At 42.1% G+C, this 16,359-nt stretch overlaps 1 protein-coding gene across 2 annotated transcripts; it reads left to right on the top strand.

The window, feature by feature from the left end:
* Positions 1-9: 9 nt before the first annotated feature.
* BAG5 (BAG cochaperone 5) lies at positions 10-6,372 on the top strand. Of its 2 annotated transcripts, none has more exons than XM_062628054.1 (2): positions 10-203; positions 754-6,372. In XM_062628054.1, exons 1-2 carry the CDS (start codon positions 10-12, stop codon positions 2,132-2,134), a joined length of 1,575 nt encoding a protein of 524 aa, XP_062484038.1. In that variant the 3' UTR covers positions 2,135-6,372. The 2 variants fall into 2 exon arrangements, with proteins under 2 accessions (XP_062484038.1, XP_062484039.1); XM_062628055.1 differs by lacking the exon at positions 10-203 and adding an exon at positions 564-587.
* Positions 6,373-16,359: the final 9,987 nt, after the last annotated feature.

The following is a 16,359-nucleotide window of genomic DNA, read 5'->3' as shown; positions in this document are numbered from 1 at the left end:
TTTACGGCGATGTCGCAAAGGCAGGACGGCCCTGAGCGCGGCGCGGCGGCCGGGGGCGGTGCTGGGGAGGGGGCCGCGTCCCTCGGCAGCGCCGTGTCCGCCCCCTCCCGGTGGCGGGGCGGGGCTCGCAGGGCTCGCTGCCGCTCGGCCCGTGGCGCAGCGGCGGGTCGGGCCCCCGGTACATCGGCTGCGGTGGCTGGCGGGTGAGACGGCGGGACGGGGTGCGCGGGGGCCGGGGGAGCGTTACGGGTGGGGGCGCTGCAGGGGGGCGCGGGGCTCTCCCTAGCGGCGGCTCGTTGTCATCTCTCCCAGCCTCGGGCCCCGTCGCCGCGGGGGGGCTTGGAGGCGGGAGCGCCGGCTGTGGGGCCTGTGCGGGAGAAGTCAGCCCTGCCCTGGGGCTGGGGCACCCGCAAGGCGCACGGTTCCGCTCCTGGTTTTCCCCCGGGCTGCGGGTGTCCGGTTTGTTCCGCGATGCCGTCGGCTGCAGAACAGGTAGGGAGGGGAGGGCTGGAGGTTGTGCGTAAACGGCAAGAGCCGGTCGTGTGGTAACTAAAGCATCACGCCTGCGGCCCGAGCAGGAGAAAGGGGTGTGAAAAAAGAGAGGAATGGCTATGAAATATCCGAATGGTTTATTCCTATTGCTAGTGATATTTAAAAAGCTGCAATGATGAAGTGATTCAGGATGCTGTGAAAGTTTTGTGTGCTTGCATAGCACTTTATTAATCGCAAGTCTTGTTCTCGCTTTCCTTGTAGTTCATCTGAAACTGGACAAACGAAGAGAATGGATATGGGTAACCAACACCCATCCATAAAACGGTTGCATGAAATACAGAAAGAAGTCAAAGAGATTGAACAGCAAGTGGTTGTCTTCAGTGGTCTATCTACTGATCGGGATTACAAGAAACTAGAAAGGAGTCTTACCAAACAGCTCTTTGAAATAGATTCTGTAGACACTGAAGGCAAGGGCGATATCCAGCAAGCCAGAAAGCGAGCTGCTCAGGAAATAGAGAGGCTCCTTAAGGAGCTGGAACAAAATGCAAACCATCCACGCAGACTGGAAATAGAGGCTATATTCAGGGAGGCACAGTCACTTGTGGAACGTGAGATTACACCTTTTTACAAAGGAGGTAACTGTATAAGTGATGAGTTTGAAGAAGGTATTCAGGACATTGTACTGAGGCTTACCCAGGTGAAAACTGGAGGGAAGGTTTCTCTACGCAAAGCAAGATACCGCACTCTGACAAAAGTATGTGCTGTTCAGGAGATCATAGAAAGCGGTGTGAAGCAACAGCTGTCCCTGCCACTCTCTAATGATGCACATCCTTCCGTCTCCAAAATTAACTCTGTAATGTGCGATGTGAACAAAGCAAGAGGAACTCTCATTGCACTTCTAATGGGAGTGAGTAGTAATGATACCTGCAGGCATCTGTCTTGTGTGCTTACAGGCCTTATTGCTGATTTGGATGCTTTAGATGTCTGTGGACACACAGAAATCAGAAATTACAGAAAGGAAGTTGTAGAAGAGATCAATAAACTGCAGAAATATCTGGACTTGGAAGAAGAAGCAGATTCTACTCAGGCTTATGATTTGGCACAAAATCAGTCCATTCTAAAAATAGAAGAGATCCGGAAGAAAATGAAAGAAATTAATTCTTTACTTTTAAAAACTGAGAATGCCTCTGATTTGTTTTTGGGATCTAGAGCAGAATTGCAGGGATTAATTGCTCGCTTGGATGAAGTGAGTCCAGGAAAAAACCCCTGTATTAGAGAAGCCAGGAGAAGAGCAGTAATAGAAGTTCAAACTCTCATAACGTATATTGATCTGAAGGAAGCACTTGAAAAGAGGAAAATGTATTCTGAGCAAATTGCTGCTGAACATCAGTCTCATAAAGCAGTTTGGAATGTTCTTGGAAACTTGTCTCAAATTCAGCAGGAGGTGATTTCATTTGATGGAAACAGAACAGATAAGAATTACATGAGATTGGAAGAACTTCTTACAAAACAACTTCTAGCGCTTGATGCTGTTGATCCCCAAGGTGATGAGCGGTGCAAGACTGCCAGAAAGCAAGCGGTAAAGCTTGCACAGAATATTCTTTACTACCTGGACATGAAAACAGATGAATGGGAATACTGAAATAGCCATGGCCTGACAGAGAGGAATGTTTTTTCCTTTGGCACTTTATGCAGATCATAGGCAGCACATAATACAAGTGGTGTGTTCTGTGCTTGCTTGTATCACGAAGATTGCATAAGCAGTTGACTTGGCTGTATGTCTGCTATCCCACGCAGTCACCCACTTTCCATGGAAACTGTCAGTACACCATCAGCAATTCTGGTCATTGCTATAAGTAAAGAAAGTGTGATTCTCTGAAGGATTAGCTTAATACTTGATCAAATGGCTTCTTTTTTTTTCCTCCTGTCTTTGTTTTAATAACCTTGTGCAATGTTCAGTGGATGCAGATTTTTCAAAGACGCAGAAACTTCCTTATGGTATGGTACTAGCAAAATTATTTACAGAAGACTGGACATGGAAATTAATATTCAAGCATGAGGCTCCATCCAACAACTTCACAGCAGTCTGGATATACTCTTAATGTGCAAAGGGCAAAAAACCTGCTGGCTTTTGGGCTGTAGTTGGTTTATTCCATCCCTCACACCTTTCTGGGTGTTTAGATTTCTCAGCTAATGGAGCTATAATGCCAACTACCAATTAGCATTTACATAGGCAAAGCCAATTATGTCTTTTTTTTAATACCTGAGCCCTTTGATTTCTAAAACCAGGTCTTTTGTTGTTGGAAATTGTCAAATTTTCAGTTGCTTTAAGTTGCTGAGACTTGAAGAGGGAAATCTGTACATATATACTGACCAGATAAACTGGATTTAAGGGATTTCACACTGCCATCCATAAATACTGGCAACTTATACATTGGTAATCTGAAAGCTGCACTGAATTTTGTATAGTGGCTACTTAGGTGTCTTTTTCAGCTTTGTTGTTAGCTCTGGTTTGGACTTGTCTTTTCACATTCAGTGAAAACCCAAACCACTTTAAAGTGAATGAACATTTTTGAAATTATTTTTGTAAAATTAGGTAGCTATAAAGATGTCCCAAATGATGTAAATGCATGTTACATGTTTCATACTGGTCAGGTGTGGCTTTAAGCATGTCTTGGAAAAGACTTACGGCAAATGCTGCTTCTTGCAACCCAGCACTTAATTGTTTTAGTAACTTTGTAAATAAGCTTGCTTATTCTATTGTATGCACCTGCCTTTTCATTTGTCGTTGCTAGTGCCAATCAGATTTCTACTATAGCATGGTTTAGGCATTTTTTTTTGAGAGCATGGCACTAAAATGAATTAATTATAAAGATACATTTAATTATGGATACTTTGCACTTAGGTCTTTGATGGTGAATTAATTGATTATAGATGACGATTTGCACCACTTTAAGGAGTAAAAAACATTTTGGATGTTAAATATTTTTAGATCTATTTTTGACTGATTAGAAAAGACAATACTGTCTGTGAGAGACAAGTGCCTTTATGACACTGCTAACTTGCACTGTCATATGTAGATAGAGCAGCTGTTTACTAGCAGCTTGGTACATTTGTAATCTTTGCAAACTGGATTTCTCACATAAATATAGTATAATGTATGTCAATGTAACATAATATGATAGATGACACTTGTTCTGTTGAGTCCTGAGAATGAATATCAAAATTGGGAGATATGGATTCTGCTTAAAAATGAATGCATTGATGTGGATGTGGGGGACTTCAGGCAGGTCTCCTGTGCCTGTGCCTGCAAGAAGGAGAGAATATGTTTGCTCCGTAATATGCTTTGAGATCATGTAGTTTTTGAGGCTGTGTAACGTCAGAGTGTGAATATATTTGGTTTGTGATTGTACAGGGGATTGCTTTGCCAATTTACTTACCAAAACTGGCATAAACTGGCATATTTTTTTCAGTTGAGTACAGTGCCTAAGGCACAATTAGGCAATCACAGAATGTTTGTTGTAGACTGGTTTGGGTTGGAAGGGACCTTTAGTGCCACCCCCCTGCTATGGGCAGGGACACCTCCCACTAGACAAGGTTGCTCAAAGCCAAATCCACCCTGGCCTTGAACACTTCCAGGATTGAGGCATCTACAGCTACTCTGGGCACCCAGTTCCAGTGTCTCACCACACTCGTAGTGAAAAACTTCTTCCTAATATCTAATCTAAATCTTCCCTCTGTCAGCTTAAAGCCATTCCCCCTTGTCCTATCACAACATGCCTTCATAAAAGGTCCCTCTCCAGCTTTCATATAGGTTCCCTTTAGGTACTGAAAGGCTGATAGAAAGTGTCCCCGGAGCCTTCTCTTCTCCAGACTGAACAACCCTATCTGTCTCAGCCTGTCTTCATAGGAGAGGTGCTCCAGCTCTTTAATCATCTCTGTGCCCTCCTCTCAACTCGCCTGAGCAGGTCCAAGTCTGGCCTGCTGCCGATTCCTGCCCCAGGAGAAGGGTCTGGGCACCTCTTGCAAGTCAAGCTCTGCACTGCAGCCTCTCCTTGCAGCTGCTCCATGTGAGTAAAGGCTTCAGCCACCACCAACTGGTGTAGATAGTACAGGTCCCCCAAATGGGGCTGCTGCTTATGCTTTCCAGCATGTGCCCACCACTCTGCCTTGTGGGTCAGGTAGGACGTGTGACCTGACCTGTGCAGGCGGCGTGTGGAATGCATGAACTGCTGTGCCACACTCTGGTCACCGCACTCCTTGGGGTTGCCCTTTGTGGGAGTTGGAGGAGCCATTACTCCTGGCCCCTCTTTTGTGAGCAGGTGGGTCTCAGTGCTCCCCTGGGGTTCCCTGGCTCAGGAAAACCACACTGAATGCCCCTGTCCATTGCAAGCCCCTGCTCTGCTGCAGAACACACCTGCCCGTAACTGTTTGCTTCAGCAAGTGACCCAGGACCCTCTGTGCACCTTCAGACATACAATCCTGTTAAATTTCTCTCTCCTTACCTCAAAAAAAGATGTATTTTCCCCTACTTAAAATTCCAATATATTTATATACTATGTGGCTAACACAGAATATTAATAATGGTATGCACCTGAATACTCATTTCAAGCTTTCTACACATTTGAACTGTAACTTCTGATTTGCATTTACATTTTTAGGAAATGCAAGAATTTGATAGCGTAATGATATTACACATTTATTTTTTTTTTTAGTATTACCGTCAGGTCTGCAGTGGTTACTTGTAGTTTGTTTAACAATTTAGTGTCCATGTTCTTTGGAGGTTATGTGTAGCTTTATAAATGTTTGAACCTCTTAGGTAAAAATGAGTAAGTATAGTTTTTATCTGTTCTGTTTTACATTTTTGTCTTAGCTTTTCTGAATGAATCATTACATCTGTGTCTCTAAGAAGGCAAATGTGTGAGATTAGTGCAATTTTGACTGAGTTCAGCACCAAGATATTATGTGGATTAAGCTTTTTTCCAGTGTCCTCTGATTTTATTACTATTTAAATTTTAAGGTAAAATCCTCATCTGGAATGGCATTAATTCACAGCTTTTGCATGAATGAAATAAACTAAGTATGCTTAACAAGCAAAAAAAAAAAACCAAAAACCCCACACATTTCCCAAAATCTTGCTTTTGTGATGAAGAATGTAATTTCTCTGGTTTTTACCCAAAGATTGAGGGACACAACTATCCTTGCTTTTGTGACAGGCTAAAATAATCAGCAACATGCAAATGGACCAAATTGCAGGAGCCTGCATTTTAGTACTGTACTGGAATACAGTAACTTTCCTGTGTGCTGTGTTACCTACCTTAGAGCAAAATAAATGATTGGCTATTTGGGGGAGAGGTAATCCTATATCATTATTCCTATTTGATAATTGGTTTTCTTTTTAAATTAGTTTTCTTGCGTTATTTCAGTGTTTATTTTTGTTGTTTACTGCTCAAAGTGGGTTTTCTGTTACCAGCTTGGAGGAGATTTTTTGTTAAATATGATTCCTACTTTTTCACTTTAACAGGAGTTAGTGAACATGCTCCTTATGGTGTGTATATCTTGATTTGTTGCTGTGTAGGATATGGCATTGGTACATACAAATTCAAGATTAAGTATTGCAGTGTTATATTCTTGATTATTAATAAAAATACATTACTACCTTTTACTAGTTATTCATTTGAATGTTATGCCCTGCTGCCTTTCTCTATTTATTTTTGAATGTGAGTTATCAGAATGTAAATGATTTTTGTCTTGGAGAAAGTGTTTTTATTAAACATATGGACATAAAGTTATTTTTTCCCCTCCTTCTTTAGAAGTTTGCTTTTCCACTGCTGTATTTATGAAAATAAAGTTCTTTGTGTGGAAACCACTCATAACTGTGGTTGCTAAATCTGGTGTCTTTTTGGTTTTCTCTGCTTTCAACCTTGCATTACAATCATTACATCAGTCATTGGTTGTGTTTCTTCTTCAGCAATAGCTTTGAATCAATGTGGATTAAAGAATCTTTAGTAGGAGGTAAGCTAATCTGGTTTTAAACTCTGTAGATGAGGCATGTTCACATGATTGTTCCGATGGCTCAGTATGTTTTCTCGGGATGCACTGAGCCAAGTTATCAGCTCACTGCTGATGGAAATCAGACATTGCCCAGAAAGCTGCTTGCTGTGTGCAGTTTCTGCTGCTTGGCCAACTCCTATGAGATGATTGAATACAATAAAATGGGGGAAAACAAACTTAACAAAAGTGGAGGAGGGAGTGTTTTGTGGGTTTGAACTGGATTGTAGAAGGACGTGGGCCAGAGCGACTGCAAAATGAATGGGTTGGTCATGCAGCCAGGCATTAGAGAGCAAATGTTAAGATTTTCAGTAGCATCCAGTCATTAACTAAATCTCTGAAGAGGAAAGAAGGTGGCACTACCAACTCCTACAGACAAGTAGGAATTCACTGCTTTAGTAATGGGCTATGATGAAGGAAATAGAAGTGAATCATGTACAGAAAATAAACCGGTTCTTTTCAGTTGCTCTTCGGTGTTATATAGTAAGTGTTCATGTAATACAAGGGATGTTCATGTAGCACAAGGGATCATGTTGAAGCACTGTACACAACCTGGAAAAGTTTTACTCTACAGACATCAGATAAGAATATGGTTTACAGATGTGGAATATTCCTATAGGTAACAAGTTCACTGTACCTTCTTCTTCTCCCTTTTAACAGTAGGGCTTATTTGAAGTAAATAATATTATTCAAAGGCCAGTAAATCATCTGGGCAATAGCTCTAGATGTTGCTCAGCTAGCTGCTGACCTGTTTGTCCTGATCAGCTGTTTACTCGTCAAAGGAGAGAATTTGCCTTGCTAAAAATTCTGGTGTGTGTGTTTGGGACAGGCAGATTTTGGTGCCTGAAATGGTTTAACTGGAAAAACTCTATTTCCATATAGGTGTATCCTCTCCTTTGGAAAATTCTCAGCTGAGAACTTGAAGGAGTAGAAGGACTTTAGTACTGAACCCATGACAAGGCCTGGGGGTTTAAGCTGGGTGCCAGCAGGGGACATTGAAATGGCAGGATCTGGGGAAACATTCCTGCTAGAGGAAGCTGCTAGCAGAGATGTGACCAGATGTTCAGAGCTGGTGTTTTGAGTGCACTCTGTACCTGGTCTCCTGTTGCTTATGAGTTTTCACTGAAAAAGTGGATTTTTTGGGGGGGATAGTCCCTGAAATTCTGTCAGGCTTTCTGTTTTAGATAAAGCTGAGAAATTTTGTTTAAGGCTTTTCCTGAGCCCCTGAGTGGGGCATGTACTAGTTGTTGGCTGGCCTGGATATCATTCTGGTTTGCTACCAGAAACAATTATTTACATAATGCTTTCAATTATATTAGTAAGCATATATATGTCATTTGAAAGCTGGTCATTAACTGAAGAAGCTGAGGATGAGGTGTGCTTTTGTTGAAGGCTTTGCTTATCCTTTCTACAGTATTTCATTCTGGGGACTTCCAAACAGATGAATGCATGAGTTGCTCTGCTTGTCACTGCAAAAATAATGAGGACCCTTTCAAAATTTGAAAACTCTTCCTACAGGACATAAATTGTAGCAGAGTTTGCCATTAGAAATGGAAAAGTACAATGAGTTTCTTAATTGGGCCATTTCTTCTCAATTAGTATTGCCAGACAAACTTCTGTGCCACAGGAGTTTCTTGTGAAACCTGTATTTCAGGCAGCTAATCAGAAATATCTCATGAGGGAAGAAACACAATGATGCAGTGCAATGTCCTTAATAAGGCCCTGTCTTATTTAGCTCCCCAGTTGTATCAACTCCAAAACAGATACCCAAATCCAAATCTGTGATTGTGATCACCAGGAAGTCTGTAAGCCAAATGAAAACCTCAAGCAGAGAAACAAGGAAGGCTGGAGGAAAACTGAGGTGGTTGGTTGACTGACTTCTTTCAGTTTTATAGCACAAGAAAAAGCAAAGCAAAGCTCCCTTTGCCTTGTTGCATTATACCTAGTCTATACCCTGCAGATCAACACTGTTTTCTACCCTAAGTCACCCGAAGCACTTCTCCAGGGCATTATCCAACCTCTAGCTGATGGGGGTTACTTTGGTGTGCCCTTGGGCAAGACAATGCTGCCCATCTCTAGGGATGCCATGATTACCCTCATTCTCTCTGAAATTTCTGATCATGGGAACTCTTAGCACACTATTGGAATATCTTGTCTTGCAGAAGATAGTGTGCAACATGAATGTTTTATCCTGTAACAAACTGGTAATTGGAAGGAATAGTATAATAACTGTTAGCAAGTCTGTAAGTAATAGCAAGTAGTAAGATAATTTTAGGCTAAATTTCTTTGTTTTGTTTTTTTTTTTTAATTCTTTGTAACATTGTTTTATTCAAATCAGTGTATGATCAAATGCCTATTTCTTACCTTTCAGGTGCCTCATATTAATACCACATGAAAAGGAGGTTTGAAGAGCTCTGTAGACTATGAATATTAATAAATGGCCTCTCCTCACTTTCAGACACTCTAGACACTCACTGTCCTCACTTTCTAGTAAAAGCCAGATTTTCAGAATTCTCAGCATCCCAAAGTTCCCACTGTGACAAGTAAGGCCATGTTTTGAAAAGGAGCCCATCCAGAGACCCACACACCCTGTTGTTTCTTGTCACAAACACAAGGTCACCCTTGCAGCTAATCAAGCCACCACTTAAAATGGCTTTGCCTCATTCCACCAGTGAAAAGCTGCTCCAAACCATTGTTGCTGTTAGGATTGATTTACCTTCTAATTTCCAGCATAACCATATTTACGAGAAGCTTTTTTCCTCCCCTAGTGTGTAGTCTAGAGTGTATTTATAGACCACAGCTGAATTGCCTCTCAGCTCCTGTTTTGCTTGGCTACCAAGCAAATACACCCAAACAGGCTGAGCTCCTTTGAAAATGTCTACTCTCTGAATCAAAAGGAAATTCACAGTAGTATTTTTCTTTTTTTTTCGTGAGTTTTTTCAGCTCCAAGTGTATCTAAGGCTAGATACTTCCAACCTGAACTAGGAGTCCGTACAAGTGCCTTGTTTGATGCATTGTTTACAGGAAGTCTAAAAAGGTGAGTTATCACAAATCTGTAGCAGTGCAATTGTAAAACACAGAACTACGTATTTTTAGTGCTTTCGTTGTGGCACCACCTTCATGCCCAGCTCGCTTTGCTGTTTGGATGTTCTAGCAACCAATAATTTTGAGTGACCCGCAGAAAGGGACTGGAAACATTTTCAAACTTCACTAGGGTTTTTTACATCAGCAGCATGTGTGGTGTTGTTTGAAGGAACCACATGGGAGTGGTTTTTAGACCAGAAGCTATCACTGATCATCTCACCTGGCTGGAAGTATGAGTTTATTTCGGCAAGTGCAATAGTATCCAAACTAGAATAAAAGCTTCCTCAGGGACAGTCCACCCCAATTCCCAGCACAGGTCTTTGAAATCATCAGTTGAAACAGGACCCCAATTCCCAGCACAGGTCTTTGAAATCATCAGTTGAAACAGGAGACTGCTTGTGAAAGTGCACATAGTGTGGAAGGATGGTTTACATTGCTATAATGTTTAGATGTCCTTTCAGATTTGAATTATTAGGGGTACTAGGAGGGTTAGGAGTACTAAATTCATATGAAAAATACCTAATCACCTACAAAACATCTTGCTGAACATATATATATAAGCGGACATTCATATGGTGTGTGTGCTGTGATTTCCAACCTTCTTCAAATTATAAACTCCAAAAATTACACATGCAAATTAAAATCTACTGACAATGGTTTCCTTTTGGGAGCTCCTAAGAGTACACCTGGGATCACTGGGAGCCTGCAGAATACAAGTTGTAAGGTGGCTTTCTGAAAAGTTCAAGTTTATAGCAATGATGGCAAATAATCTTAAAACACCCTGAAGATTACTGAAAGGCAGTGAAGCCAACAGCTGCTTTGGGAGGCCTGAGAACAGCCACATTCCAGCTCAGCGCTTTGCAACATTTCTCAGCATTCCTGTTCTCAGAGCAGAAGCCGATTTATTGTCTCTTTTATTTCTACACAGCTATTCTATTTTGTCTCTGTCTTTCATTATAATCCTTTAATTCAGTTTTGTGGCAAATTGCATCATTTCTGTTTCTGGTCCATCTTGTTCTTCCTAAGCTCAAGCTGCTTCCCAAGTAACTAATTCTTCTGTGGACAGTTTCTACCACTTCACCAATGGCTGAGTTATTTCTTTGTCCTGGTGGAAATCATAGAATCATAGAATAGTTAGGGTTGGAAAGGACCTTGAGATCATCTAGTTCCACCCCCCCTGCCATGAGCAGGGACACCTCACACTAAACCATGCCACCCAAGGCTTTGTCATGTTGTAATGTAATGTTACAGATTACATTCAGGATGCATTTGTTTGTGGAGTTTTCTGGCCAAGATCAATTTTACTCACTCGGTAAGACCTGGAGACCCTGAAAAAACACATGCACTCCATATGAGCTGCTGTGTTATGGATCTCTTGGACCAAGGCTCTGGTAGTTGTGAAGAAACCATTTAAGAGACAAAGCAGCTGGGAGGATTTTTATGAGTTTCATTCCTTATACAGAAAAAGAGGACATTAGAAGGTTGTAACAACAAATAAGAAAACATGAGAGGGTACAAGAACAGCCAACAAGGTGGCTAAAAAATACTAATATTGTTGATATACTCAGTTGATGGAAGGAGTTAGGGGACAAGATGGAGAACAGGATAGGGTGCCAGGAGCCACTGTGACAGCAGGCCAGACAAGTCTGGTGATAAGGCAGGTCTGAGGTCAAGCTGGAAACTCAGCCAGCAGGTTGTGGTCAGGGCCCCAGTCAGTGAGTCCAAATAATCAAGGATGATAGTAATCAAAGATAACAACGTTTTAGATAGGGTTTATAAGTGTTTAGGGGATCATTGAAGTGTTGGTAGTAGAAAATAACCAGCAATTGAGTCAACACAAGGATAAACCATGGGAAATTTGGTTTTGATCTCAGCTCATAAAGCTGCATTCCTGTACATCTATAAATTCAGAAAGCCGTTCATCACAGTCAGCTGAAGAGCATCTCAAACACATGAGCATGCAAAAGGGCTGGACTTTAAGTAACCATGCAATTTCTAATCATATGATACAAAAACAGCCACATACCAGCACATCCACCATTTCATGATGCGATTGCATTCCCACTTGCTTACTATGGGGTGATGCAATGTAGGATAATGCTATATGACTGAAGACTAGCAGATGCAGTTGTTATATTTAATGTAAGGCCAATTGATCTTTACTCAGAAGCTGCATAGAACTTCATGTAGAAATTTGAGTGGTAACTGCAGTATCGCTTTCAGTTTTGGCACTACCTCATGGAAAGCTTTCTGAGTATTTCTACGCAGCTATCCCTATGGTATGGCCATGAAGAAGATGAAGATGTTCCTACAATGCACCAGAGATGATATCTCCAGTACAGAAAGGGAAGCATTATTGTCACTGAATAGAGCAGTAGGGAAACCCCCTTTGAAATATCAGAGGAACTTTTGGCTATTTGCACTCAGGGAAGCTTGATGACTACAAGAGGTAGTCATTACTAGCAAAACAGACCAGAAGAATAAAGGAGCTGCTTTAGTGGAAGGCATTAAAAAAGATCAGTTTTGTAGTTAAAAATGAAAGCTGAGAAAAAAACATAAGATCGCTCTCTCTAAATAGTAGGGTAAGTATCAAAGATGAAAAAGCAATTACTTAAGCTAATAGATGGTGTGGGTAGAAATACAAATGGGTACAAATTAGCCAGGCTGGAAGAGAGAAGAAGAGACAATTTCTGAAGGAAGTTGTGTGACATGTTGCCTTGATTACCCCAAAGATACCTTTGAGGTTTTGAGTGTCTTCATTCTTAAGTCTTTGGATATGCGAGTACATGATACATATTTCTATTTAGCTTAATCTTCTTTGGAAATAAATGTGCCATCCACTTCAGAGTAGCTATAAAGTTCTGTTAAATTCTTACAGACAAAAAGCACAGAAAGCTGTGAGTAGTGTCTGGTAGACAGCTTGGGAGAGACATAAGAAGATCATCTCATGAAAATTTCTGCATTAAGAGAGGATTAATATCAACAGATCATGAGTGACAAACGTTTGTGTAACCTTCTTAAAGAATCCGCATTCTCTGCAGGTAGTCTGTTCTAGGTCTTTACTACTTCTATAGCCAGCAAGTTTTCCCTAGCAGCTTGACTCTTCATCTAAAGATTTAAATACTAATTTTTTGTTTTTATTCTTACTTTATCCCCATGAATCTGGAGAGTTATTAGGCAATCATTAGTAATAAATAACTAATCCCTTATTATTCACAGAAAATAGCTGTTTCCTCCTTTAGCCCCTTTTTTAGCACTTGCTTTTATGGGTTAAGCACCCAAACAGCTTCAGTATTCCATGACAGAATAACATCACATGTTATTTAAATTCCGGTTGCTGAGGTGACTCTCCCATAGAGAGGCCTATTTCTTAAAGTACTATTTCCAAAAATGAACACAGGACTACAGTCGGGGAGTCATTAGCAATTAGTAACATGGCATAATTGCCTCTCATATTTTAGCTGTTACAGCCTTAGACACACAGCCAAGAACATCTTCCTTGCAACAGCATCATGCAGTTGGCTCATGCTCAGCATATGATCCTGCATAAACCTGGGCCTGTCTGATCTCACACATCAAGTGCAGGACTCACACCACTGGCTTCTGCCTTTGGCCTGCCTGCAGCTAGGGCGAGAGCACGTATTTGCTGTGCCATGGCTCCCCATGCCAGCCATGGCTGGTTGCCACCATCTCTGATTCCCTGACTAAGGCTGTGCCAACTGCCAGTGAGCCCCCCAAGAGGATGACCACTTCAGTTGTGCCCTGGAGCTGTGCCTGCTGCCCCACATGAATGGAGGTGACAGGCTTCTGCCCAGCCAGGCATCCTGATGTACCACTAACTTATGCGGGTGCTTGAAAAACCTGCAACCCCCAGACCCTTTCCTGTTGCCATTCTGATCCTGTGATCTTCTGAAAGCTCAACAGACAGAAAGGAATCATATGGAAACTCTTCTTCTCTGAATCATCAAGTTCAGCAACTGGAGGGAAGGTATTCAACTGGAGGAGGAGGCATATTTCAGCTACTTGACCTGAAACTTCCAAAAGAGGTCTCATTCAGGGATTGTTTCCAAACATTTTCTGAAGACAAAGTACTGCTCAGAGACCTCTAACAGGACCCTTAAAAATATCTCCATACTAACTAGAAACATGCGAAAATCTTGGTTCTTTTCATGTTGCTCAGCCTTCTCCCAATTCCCACACCCTTCCTTAGTTTTACACACTCAACTGCTTAACATAGGAGTGCCTTCTGCTTTATAGCATGCTAGAGTTCTCATAAAATATAAAGCACTCTTTCTCTGGGATTTTATAGGCTTGTGTAGCTCATTGACAATGAATACACTCACATAATCTGGATTAAGGTAGATCACTTGTATTAGTGATTATCAGGCTGTGTTTTAAGTTGAAGCTTTCTCTGTACTGTGTATTTCTGATCTGTGTTCTAGCTTGGAAGGGAATAACATTTCAAAGTAAGAAGATAGATGTGGGTGGCAATCATTACCACAGGCCTGAGAAAACCTTGTTTTGACACCTGGGCCTTAAATTGCTGGTCCCTGGGTTAATGATTAGATCTTTCTGTGTCTTGGTTCAATACCCAGCACAGTGAGGAGTAAGACCAGTGACACTGGGAAGTAGGGTAGATATATGGCTGTTCATGACCAGAGTTCCTGTTCAGTCTGAACCCATGAGCTGAACTGGAGTTTCCAGCCTGACTTCAGTGATCCACATAAGCTCCAACCCTGGGTGCATATGGATGGAAGCACTGTGAAGATAAGCCACCACAACCAACAGCAGAGCTACCTTCTCAGGTGTAAAGCAGTTTGCAGATCTCTGACTCTGTTTTTTATATGATTTTAAAATGTAAAGACGGAGAGGTTAGCTTTGCTCCTTCCAAAGACTTTCTGTGAGATAAACACCCTTCCATACAAACACCTGCACCAGAATCCCTACTTGTGACTGCTCACCTTAGCTTAAACTCAGCCTTTCCCTCAGATAAAGTCACCTGTTACAGAGAAGCTCCCTCTTTTTCAGGTCCCCACCTCCTATGGGGATGCCAGGCCATCAGACCACCTGGAGAAAACAGTCAATGCACTGTACAAGGCAACCCCAGCCGTTTGTGCAACTTGAGGATGAAAGTCACCTCTTTCCTTGTGTCAAAGGGTTAAACACTTCATTTCTTTGCAGCAGGCACTTGGATAGTTCCAGCCATTGTATGAGCTGCTGGGTGTGTTGGGGGTGTCTATTGCCCATGGTTCTTCAAGGCAGATTGCTCTCTGCTTCAGATTGTTTCTTCTCATTGTGGGTGGAAAACCCACCTTTGCCAACACTTTACAGTGTCTTGTCAAGAAGCCCTGATTTTCTTTCTGATTTGATACTTGCTGTGACTTTTAATCTCACCAGGATGGTTCTGCTGTGAAGCACGAAGCCACATGCTCCCCTAGTTGCAGTGTTACTGCAGTTTGATGGAAGTAGGTTTCATTTGGGAAGGAAGGGGGAGGGACGATACAAGCTTTCTATTTCTGTGTGCTGCTCCAGATTGTCGCTGTCTGCCATGCGCGGCTGCTGCCTTGCAGGGTCTGAGCCATTCCATTTCTACTCTACTTACCTGTTTCGTCTGACATCCCCCTGTGCTTGGGTGCCAGACTTGTACCTGGTCCCCTAAATCTCCTGAGGGTCTTGAAAGAAACAGTGGCACCACTTAATCTGCTGTTTTCTATATATAACTGGAGTGCATGACACACTTCCCAAAATAAGTTGCAGTACTTCGCGGCTGCTGTATTGTCATGGGGTGCAGAATAGGAGACACTATTCCTCAGCTCTCATGAAGGGTTTAACCTGACTCGCCACTTTTCCAACTGAAAGCGGCAAGGCTTTGACTTTTTTGTTGACTTCACCTTTTTATAAAACAGCTGGCAGAACAACTAAAATAAATGCATTTTAAGGGCATTTTGGCAGTGCGGGAAGTCAGAGCGATTATTGCCTGTGGATTTGCAGGGGGCAGGATTCAGCTGTGTCATTTAGCTAGAGAGCCCAGCTCTGACTTCCATCTCACAACACATGGTTCTCCAAAGCTACCAGGAATGCAGTCTTGCAAAACCTTGAGCCCCTCCTCACTCGAAGTGGCCTGTTCTGTGCAGAGGGAGAGGACTGCCTACCAGCTCAAAGCACCAAGAAGGCACTGGCAGATGTTTATAGGGTGCTGATAAGTCTTCAGCCGCTGGTGTTAAATTCCTGAAGATGTGAGGTGTCTGATAAACTGCTTAGACGTGACACTGCAGCTGCTTTCATCGAGTGCTCAGGGAAGAAAAAGTTGTGATTTTGCAAAAAATGAAACCATAAAATGGAAGTAGAGGTGCATGTTTACATTTTTCAGACTGAGTGGATTTCTTACATAAGAGCTCATCAACATAAGTGCTGGCATGTAAGGTGTTTTTTAAAGCCCTTCATAAATGTAAATGGTAGGAGAAGCACTGAAAAGCTCAGTGAACAAGAGGAAGTTGAAGTTAATAGAATTCCTTTCAAAAAATATCATGGGGCTAATGCTTAGCCAGCTGTTTGGGGTTTTGTTTTTGTTTTTTTTGTCTCTCAGTTTTTTCCGGCTGCAGAAATGCAAACTTTGTTATTTCAGCCAGCAAAGTCATTTATATGTGCAAACCCATGGACAGGAGACAGCACGAAAGGCAAGATGTTAGCTGCACTACAACTTGCTTAGAAGGACAAACACTGCCTGGGATT

Source organism: Pezoporus occidentalis, unplaced genomic scaffold (genome assembly GCF_034315485.1).
Source record: "Pezoporus occidentalis ecotype Australia unplaced genomic scaffold, CSIRO_AGI_Poc_V1 ctg31, whole genome shotgun sequence".
NCBI classification, from domain to species: domain Eukaryota; kingdom Metazoa; phylum Chordata; class Aves; order Psittaciformes; family Psittacidae; genus Pezoporus; species Pezoporus occidentalis.
The sequence above is the reverse complement of the archived record's forward strand: the minus strand, read 5'-3'. Positions and strand labels throughout refer to the sequence as shown.